Genomic DNA, 10,481 nt, shown 5'->3' with positions numbered 1-10,481 from the left:
ATTCAATGAATGCCTGGTGCTCGCGCCAGAAAATTCGCTGACAACCGAGCACTGCCAAGGAGCGATACAGTGCGTGCCACGAGAACATCTGAAGAACAGTGTGACCATACAATAAGGAATTTATCTCGTTGAGACTCGGGGGACGAATTGAGCAATGTGGGCGCGTAATGTCACGCTTAAGGATCAAAATGCAGAGGTGTATGTCTCTAGCAAGCCTCTTAACTACGTTTTAATGTTTGATTTTCCCTTACAATATAAAACGGCAGAAGGGGACGAGGATTAAATCATGTTGATGCCTCACCAAATTATCGGGACGTGAAATTTATAGAAATCAGGATGATTTCTAAAGGGGCTATGACTTGATATGTTAAGAAAACGTTTGTGACGCAGAAAGTACCTTCAAATATCAAATAAGGACGCGGAGGTACATGTAATACTTAACCGAAACAGAATAAGGATTAAGATTGGGGAGAATGACGGCGGGTAACATGACTGTGATCTTGAAAAATTCAGGCTACATTTTTTATTATTATTATTATGCACTATCTTTGACGTACGCCCTTAAATTCCAACTTTATACCGAGCCGGTGAATCACTTTATTAGCAGAATTCCGCTGGCAGTCTATGGTTGCAACCTTTGAGCATACAAAAATAGATATGTTTTATTCTTGATATAGTTGTTAAAATTTATATCATTTGGAAGAAATGGGTTTTGCATTAATGATAAATTGTTTCTTTTTCTTTTCCTTTTTTTTTTACAAAGTAACGCTTTGTTTGTTTGTTTTTTGTCATTATTAGATCTTATTTCTGAGTTACGTGCAATTACCTTTATATTTCTACAATAAATGTTTTCTTTGAAGGTTTTCAACAACTGACTGACAGAAAAACCAAGAAAACACAGGTCACGGGGAAAACTACTCATCATAGTTTACGTTGCTTAAGTCGCCTGCTGGGAAAAACAGATGATACATTTTCAATGACGACAACATCAACAAATTTCATTTAAGGTAAGTGCTACAATCATTGTAGTGTAAGCACGACATGTATCATATCCCTTGAAATGATGAGTGAAAGTTCTTCTGTTGCGATATTGCTTTAACTGAATGCCTGACTATTCCGGTAAGAAAAAAAAATTAACAATAAAGAGGCGTCACCTTTGCTCTGTTCTGTTGTAAAGCACGCAGGAAGCGGTAGAGCACGAAAGAAGTGTAAGGGAAAACACGAGACGAAGTCAAATGTTTTTCCCCACTTCTTGAGTGCTCTACCGCTTCCTAAGTGCTTTACAACAGAACAGAGCACAGTCGAGGCTTCTTTATTTGTTTTATGATAAAGAATCAGATAATTTCCCCACGCATTCGGCTGAATTTTCAAACCAAGCTTTATTTTCCAAAGGAGTAAAGTGGCGTCAGCCGTGCTCTGTTCTCTGATAAAGCACGCTAAAATAAGCCAATCACAATCCTTGTTAGAATTGTTCAAATCATTTGATTGGCTAACTAAGCGACAGCTGCCAATCACAAACTGGACTTCAGCTAAGTTTTTAGTTTGGAGTAGTCTCGAGCGGCTTTCGAGAGAAGAACGATGCCGTCAAACTTCGCTTTTTAGTTAATTTTCAAATAAGAATCTAAAGGCAGGCAAAGGTTTGTAGTCCATAGGAATCCGGCCGTATTGTGGCTCATAAAAACGTGCACTTTTCCAATGGAAATTCCGAAACCAGGAGCTGAAAGCTTGCGGACGAACATGCGAAATGCTGAGTTGAGTTTGAAAGGAGCTAAAGTTATTTAAATTAAGCTTACGGCCTGTAGGCGCTTGCAGCAAGATTGCCCGAACTAGCAGACTAAACTGCTCCCACTGGTTCTACTCCGACCATAGAGGAGAATATCTAGAGCAAGCTTTGAGCTGACCACTCGTCGGTTCACTTCGCTGAGATGACCAGGGAACGAGCGTTACTACACTGCATGTAAGTGTTGTTTTGAGCAATTGAGCATTTTTACAAAAATAAAGCTTCCCATCATAAACAGAGACAGCTCAATTGTTGTTTTATGTCGTTGTTTTACTTTTCAAGTATAATTTCCGCCTTCGTAACAAATATAATGTCTTTTATCGATGCACTGGTTAGGTTGAGAATTTGTTTATTTCGCTACGTGTTTTGTCGGCGGGATTCTAGCAAATCCTGTCATTTCAGTACAGTTCTCACACTACTGTTGCTAATAATGGTCTCTGTGAGCCATATTTACGGTAGACCTAGAGCTCGTTTCCATTGCGTTTGTCTGAATCACAGGGGATGTTTAATGTTGGACAAATTTGTCAAAATTCCGAAGCAAAAATTTGAAAGCCAGCTTACTGTCATCAACCCGTGCTCTGTTCTCTGATAAAGCACGCTGCTTCAGCCAATCAGAGCGCGCGTTATATGGAAACTTCATTGTAATGACGAACGTGATAGGCATCTTTTTGTCAAAATTTCTTAAAATACAAGAAAGGAATAAAATGTCTTAAGTAACCGCTATGAAACAAATGATTTTTAATTTCGATTAGTCGGTTAAATTCTGCTTTGACCAAATCACGATATCTGAATATGAAAGAGATGATCTATAGGTGGGCCACATTAAGTTAATGCCATGGTTAATGCATCATTTACCTCCTTCAAACGCGCAATTCATTATAATAAAAGAATCATTAAAGAAAGCCTTCAAAAGAAACCGAGGCACGTAACACAAGGCAACTGGACAAAGTTAACAATTTGAATAGATTTTAATAACAGGTTAAAAAATATTTAAAATCACCACAATATTCAACTCTCATAGAGTGTCAAACACCGAAAAAACTGTTCCTCAAGGCTACTTTAGCCCTACCTCAGCCTACGCCTAACTCGATGTCTTCATGTAAAACTACATCACCTACCGCGAAACAGTTGTTAGCTACAGCGAGGAGCCCGTACACCTGGACAGGTGATAGTGGATCTAATACCTCACGAATAGAACTTGGCCTTGACTTAAATGCCGCACCAGCCGTTGTCCTTAATATTTCGATTGTTGCGTTTTTTTTTTCCTTGGCCATTATTTCATACCTCGCCGATTATAAATGGCACAGTGTGCTTTCAATAAACGTCGGTATTTAATCAAAGGACAAAAGGATTCGTTGGAGGGCGTGTATTAGACAAGAAAATCTTTGCGGCTAACCAACCACAATTTTACTTCATTTTAATGCGGTCTAAGTCAACGTTAATAGCAAATAATAAGAACTTTAAAACGTATGGGTCATCTAGTTCTGAAAGGACGCGATATTTTGAGAAACAACACAAGAAGAATGGTACAAATCCGAGATTCTTCCAGAAAGCGAAACCTCGCATTCTTAAGACTGGGAATTCTCCTTTGTGCTTCCGCCAACTTTTTTTCAAGATTTCAAGCGTTTGAGTTAAGACATTTTAACAAGAAGTTTTTCCCAAACACCGCAATGGCCAAGTGTGTTGTATAAAAACACTATCATGATAGAGATGTGTAAGCAAAATTTACACTCGAGACAGGGCGTAGGACAAACAATTTGAAAGAAGAGGACACGTGTGCATTTATGTGATGCGGCATGCCTGTCATTTATGATCGATTACAATTAAAAATATCGATGATTTACGATCGATACTTCTGTTTTGCATAATGGTGCACAAGTTCAAAACGCCGGTGATTTCGAAATTCTCCCTCGTTAATTTTCAGCTGGATAATAAAAGAGAAAAAGGCTCGACTGCGAAATGGCGCCACCGAAGACGAGACCGTGCTGTTTATTTTATTGCCGAGACCTAAACATCAATGTAAGACTAATTCGTTTTAACAACTGAATTACCCACCGTGGTCACTAAGAAATAATAACGCAAAACTGAGCTGAATCGTACATGAAACAAGCACAAACACAGGTGAACACACACTTCGTATGTTCAACACATTCAACATTCACGGCACATGTACCTATTCGCAGCCAGAAAATCTTCAATCACAAAAAGGGCGTAAGAATCATCCCTAATGAAATCAGCCATAAAGTGTAATTTATTTAGTGTTCGACGTGGCTTAGACAGGACCTTTCCTCTTAGACGAGGGATTATCGTTTGTAAGTAATCCTTCAAATACCACTGCGCACCCGTCGTGTTTCTGTCGTCATCATCACCCATATGAACGGCTAATCGTAAGAAAACACATTCAAGTTGACTGCTATCTTTCCAAGTTGCTCTAAAGAAATTGCTTTCTTCTGTGACTGTTTAGAAATGGGAAAAAAGCTTCCGTGCAGCGAATGAAAGCGTTGGCAAGCGTCAAAGACTAAGAACTCTTTGCGGATTTACCAATTCTCTAATGGGATTAATCCGTGCATATTAGCCATGTCATCGCACTGGACACTTCTCAACAATACAGTAATATTTTAATAACAGCCGTAATGCCAGCAAAAAATATTTTCTTCATTGTTGGCTTATGGACGGAATTCTGTTAATAGTCAAGATTATTTTCTTCTTACGGACCCTGAGAACTTCACATGTCTGTGTAACCCCAGTATTACCGGAAATAGAAAGTCTGGCGAAAAGGAAAAAATGTCCGGAAGTATTAAAATTTAGTGAACTGCAAAGTACGGACAGATGGCTCGCAGATTGGGCAAAAATGTATTTATACAAGTAGTTTTGGTGAGTTTGTCTTTTCATCCAGCACAAAACGCAATAAAATCTTGACCTTAGGCGATAGATATTGACATCACTTTCGTGAAATCATAGAACAAAGTTTTTTGCATGCTTAATTTTTAAAAGCGACGCCCCAAGCTCTGTTCGTTTCCATGGACATGAAATCGAGAGGATTTTCTTCACACGATCAGCGGAAAGCTACGAGCGTTTTTAACATTGGCTTTGCTTAAAATACTGTTTTCTGTTAACTTTGAGGGCGAAAACCGCGGGCTTAAAGCACTTAAATGGTTATAACGACCTCAGTACGATATCTGAGATTGATTTCGTTGTTAGCCCAAAACAAACATTTCCTACCGCGAGTGAAGATACCTCGAGTGGGTAGTGAATTGGCGCGGTTTTCGGCTCGGAAACGCATTCAACATGCCTTCCAAATATTTTGCATTCAAAGAAGATCACGGGCTGTCATGATTGAATGTTGAAACGCTCTTTCGTGACACATCAGATAAGATCTTAATGAGGGCGGGGCACGCCAATTAGTCACTTTAACATGGCTGTCAGCACTAGCTATGGTAGGCTTGCATGAGCGTCGAAGTATTTAGTACAACGAGGGAGAGAAAAGGTTTTCTTTCAAAGGCAAAGCGCTGATGCAAATGAAAATAAAACAACAAAACAACATTTTGAAAACAGTTGTGATTCAGACCGTCGCGGAATAAAGTAAGGGCCACTGGGAATGAAATCGATCGATATCTCGTTATCTCGCGACCCTGATCCGCTTAAGTCCAGTTTGGGATTTACAGTACAAACCAGAGAGCTGCTTAGAGAGATATAAAATGAAATAGCAGGAAGATAATTGATGATCTTATATAGCTGAATTATAAGATGACCTAAGGTGAGGTAGAATAAAGGTTTAGCGCCCCCTAGAACGCTTGTCAATGAATCCAATACACCACATACCCGTGTGTAAGAGCTGCCACCACCGGGATATGACGCGGTGTGGTTAGCTCTTAAAAGAAGCAAAAGCACTAAATTGAGTCTAATTCACACTAATGGATTTTAGAGAGTCTGTTGATGTGTTTTGCCTTGGACTGAAAGGCTCCCGAGGAATCTCCGAATGTCAACAAAAGCAGGCTTGACAGCAGCAATCGAATACGACGACTGACGCCTACTGGATCAGTGTTGGAGCATGCGTGTGAAATGCCTGTCTGATGAATGATTGGCCCGTAAAGCTGCTTCGAAAACAAATTATGCAAGGACCAATCGATTGATAATGTAAGCATCAAGCTGTGATTGAACTCAAAAACACAGATGCAGACAGCCCAGTCAACAGCGCTAGGGCAAATAATCATTTACCGTCAATCTACCCTGGATAATCTAGTCACAGAAACCACTACAACTTAGGAAGCAAAATATTTTACGTGCTGTACAAACACAGGGGAATCTTACCCGGCATTGCTGTTATGGACAATATTTCGCTGTTTAGTCAAAGCGCTTCTGTTGGCCATCCGACCGTGGCTGACTTCATCGAGCCCGGCAAAGATTCTCCATATGTTGGAAATCCTTTCATGGAGTCCAGTCCTAGTATGATTTCGCGAACGGCCTTCAACTTGGCTCACAGAATCCCCGAGCCTGTCGCCGACACCAAGGCAGTGTTTAGCTCCCAAACTACTGGCTATCCTTTCACTCCACACAGCAGTCAAGTAAGAGCTGCATGTGCCGCTCAAAATTTGAGTAGCAGAGATTACCTTCATCGCCAAGATCATCTACCAAGTTCTGGCTCTATAGCTCATGGTCCGCATGGACACTCTCTTTACGAACCCATGGCACCAGGACCGGGTAGATTTCCTCAATGTCAGGGTCCATCGATTCATTCCAACTTCAGTCCACTGACACTGCATCAGGCGAGACCAGACGTAAAGCGACACAACTTCTACCCATCGATGAACGGTCCTTCCGATGCTGAGACGTCACAGAGGCCGGCCTTTGCGTTTCCACCGCCAGGCGACATGTATTCACGGGTAGACATGTACTCGCAGTCACCGTACAGTTACGATCACCATCGTTCTCTAAGTTACGGTCCAGTCCATTTCTCACAATTCATGAGCCAGCCACCTAACAAAATCATGACATGCGAATGGATTGATCCTCAGAACTACCCGAAGAACAAGATCTGTGGAAAGCAGTACACCAGTATACATGAGATTGTAAGGCATATAAATGATGAACATGTTAGCCAAAACGATTCTCCTCTACACGTTTGTTTTTGGAGAAATTGTGGGCGCAACGGACTCCCATTTAAAGCAAAGTACAAGCTGGTCAATCATATCAGGGTTCACACCGGAGAGAAACCATTCCCTTGTCCTTTTCCTGGTTGTGGCAAACTCTTCGCTAGATCTGAGAACTTAAAAATACACAAACGAACTCACACGGGCGAAAAACCTTTTGTATGCGAGTTCCCTGGCTGTGATCGTCGCTTCGCCAACTCAAGCGATAGAAAAAAGCATTCTCACGTTCATACGTCAGATAAACCCTACAACTGCAAATACCAAGGGTGCAATAAAAGCTACACACATCCGAGCTCCCTTCGCAAGCACATGAAGCTACATGGCATCTCGCCTTCTCCACCGCCGCTACTCGAATCGAGCAGTCAAGACAGGAGCCATTTGAGTACCCCTTCACCGCCAGAACACCTCCGTCATTCGATCAGTTCGTCAAACAGCCAAAACTGTGCGAGTACACAGAGCGAACGGGAAGTCAACACGAACTGGTACTCGTGTTAATGGTGGAAGGACGTGTACCAAATAACCTAACTCATAAGAAACATTACTTTCTTAAAGGTCATTCCTATTGACAATGAAACACAACAAAAGGAACAACGCGGTTACATTCATCATACGGCCAGAGTTGATCTTGTCGAAGTAACGGACGGTCTGTATATAAAATAATGAACTGTAGGCTTAACACGGTAGCACTGTTAGAGATTCTATCAATAGTTAGGCGTCATGGCTTGATACATGACAATAATAATGTACCGATTGAGAAAATCCATGTGAAGTCCCCGCGGCGTGGAGCGAGTAAAGATATTGCAGTTAGCAGTCGAGTCGATTATTTACAGGGATTACCCCAAAACAGAATTACATTGAGATCAGTCGCAGACGTACTTCTTTAAAAGGACAAGATGGATTCATTGTGAATCTCTCAAAAGAAATAACCTCGGGCTTGTTCGCTTCTTAGCTGTTACATGTTAATTTCTTTTAAGGACGTTAAAATTAACAATCTAGATTTCTAATCTGTTATTGTACACCTATTTCCTCTGTGAAAATATCGATGTTACTTAGGTTGTTGTCCTTTTTGCCTAAAGGTGAAGAACGAGAAATCCAATCATTATATGAATGAGAGACCCAGACGTTTTAAGAAACTAAAATTTTCTGACCTTAAGTAAAAGGGAAACCTCGAGAATAGTAAATCAAGATTTAGCAATCTCGAGACCCATAACGGTTGATCAAAATACTCAATTCAAGGGTATTATTATTTGCAAATTTCTCTGAGCTCTGAGCTTGCCTTTCGATTATAATATACACCCCCAACGAATTCTTCTCTACTTGGGTAGGATTCTATGATTCAGTTGTGCTATGTACTAAGTGTATTGAATTAGTTTTGTTCTGAAATCATGAAGATGCACAGAAGTATTGTTTTAAGGCGTTGAGAATTAAGTAACGGAGGCTCACTGCCTTTTTAATTTGTTCAAAGTATTACACCATTCTCATACACAATTGTGGGCTGATAACTGTACGCATTGTTAACATCGCCATTTGGACACGAGCTTGACTCTCCTTACACTAGGAATCTAATTTAATCTTCTTATCAAGATAACGTCTTAGTTCAAGAACAGGCTGCGATGGAAATTAAAGCACTGAAAAACCATCAAATAAAACAATCGAGAAAGAAGACTGTGGAAATATCTGCGCTTAAAACAATCCGGCAAATAACGATCTGCATACTCCAAGAAATATTCCTAGTAAGGCATGCTGGAAGCCAACCGTGAACACCTTTGTTGTTTTCGTGTGGGACCGTGAAATATTTTGTTATTTCTTGGTCATAAAAAACTCAGCGTTGTCCGTTTGTGTAAGAAAAATACATCGGGCACATTGAACAGGGAGGTCTAGCTCAAAGGGGAACGGAAATTCCCTGCGCGTTCCATTGAGAACAACAAAAGCTCTTCGTTTTCACCTTTTGTTCAGAAAAATCAAAGGTTGAAGAATGATTGTGTGCCTTGAAATGTCAAACGGTCCTTCCAGAAGACGTTTTGCGGTGACGTTTTGAACAGATTTCAAGAGGAAGGGTTTCGAGAAGGATGTATAATAGTGACTTTATGTAGGTGGGGTCAAGACGAGTCCTGATTTAAATGCTCAAGGATGACAATATGTAGACAACTAAATGATGCTAAAATTTGTTATTATTAAAAAATATATGTCGCCATAAATGATAAGAGGTCTTCTAGTAAGATTAATTTAGCTTATGAGGCAAATGTACGCACATACAGGCTTTACGAAACGCAACTGGGCAAAATTTCAACCTTTTTGTGGTCGAACTCACAGGTCAACACGTCTAACAACCTAGGAATAATTGTAGGATTTCTTTCTCGCAAATAGATATTGATTGGACGCTAGATGTGAAATGATCAAGCTCAATCATACTCTTCAAGCTTCCCGCCACAAATTCTCAGTGGGACTGTTGCCTACGATGCTTTGTGTATGGACTTCTAAGAACCCTAGCTTGTTCGAACCGCTCATGAATCTCGTTGATCAGTCGTTTGAAACACTCACTTGAGGAATATTGTAAATTAGAAAAATAGGGGAAAAATTAACTGCGAATACAAACTAGCTAGCTTGCTACGGTAATACTGAGCTTTTACAGGGGCATACTTACGACAGGGAAAGACAAGAGGAACCAGGGGCAGCTACGTTGTTTAAAGGTTGTAAGGCCCCTTGAGCAGTTCGGCAAATCGATTAATTATGTCGAAGGAGTGCATGCTGTAAACTGACTGACTCGTCCTCCATGATACAAAAAAAGTTCATTTTATGTGTGACGTTTTTCAACACAAACCTGTTTATTTGCATGAGCAACCTACACCTAAAACAATGATCTAACTGAAATATAACTGATTTAAACGTTAGCCCCATCTCGTGTTTTCCTAACTCTAGACATGCATGTTTTTAGTGCCCTAAATATTTCTAGGTTTGCGTGTATTACCTGAAGTTGCTGTAGTCGAAAATTGCTGTGGATTTACGATTTTGGGACATTTGTCGCTAGGATTAGAACTGCAATATCAAATAAACTTATAATCAAATGGAGAACATGTCTAATTTAATTTTTCCCTGGCTAATTCCGTGATGCTTTCTTAGCCCTTCGCCAATCCGCACGCCATCGAGAGAACTTTTAAACGTGAAGATTGGAAACACCCATTTTTATTCCGAACACGTACTAAATCAATCAAAGTTTCTATGCTTTGTAGTGTACAAATTAACGATATTCATTTGATATAGTTGAACTTATTAATGGACATTGGACATTGAGGTAAGTTGCTTTCGCGGTTGGAATTTATTTAGCACATTCTCAAACCAGCAGTTTATGCATTGTCTTTTTTCCTTTGACTTTTCCGTTTTCTTTGTGTTGGAGATGAAATCTTACAGCGAAGGCTTAAAAGAGCATGTGACGTATTGTCCTCTGGATGAATGCTGATCGGAAGGCGAGGTCTGGTGATAAAATGTGGTTTTTTTTTTTTTTGACCGCCTTCCGCGGCCGAACACATGAGATATATGAGGTGTCAAACAAA

General features: G+C 40.2%; 1 protein-coding gene across 1 annotated transcript; it reads left to right on the top strand.

Annotated features, from left to right (window-relative positions):
* Positions 1-848: 848 nt before the first annotated feature.
* LOC145491464 (zinc finger protein ZIC 1-like) lies at positions 849-10,225 on the top strand. The gene has a single exon (XM_081470705.1). The coding sequence runs from the start codon at positions 6,106-6,108 to the stop codon at positions 7,423-7,425; it is 1,320 nt and encodes a 439-aa protein (XP_081326831.1). The 5' UTR covers positions 849-6,105; the 3' UTR covers positions 7,426-10,225.
* Positions 10,226-10,481: the final 256 nt, after the last annotated feature.

Source organism: Orbicella franksi, chromosome 6, assembly GCF_964199315.1.
Source record: "Orbicella franksi chromosome 6, jaOrbFran1.1, whole genome shotgun sequence".
NCBI classification, from domain to species: Eukaryota; Metazoa; Cnidaria; class Anthozoa; order Scleractinia; family Merulinidae; genus Orbicella; species Orbicella franksi.
This window is presented reverse-complemented; position numbering and strand designations above follow the sequence as displayed.

Coding starts and splice junctions, on each gene's coding strand:
- LOC145491464 (XM_081470705.1), top strand. CDS start 6,106: ATGGACAATATTTCGCTGTTTAGTCAAAGCGCTTCTGTTGGCCATCCG.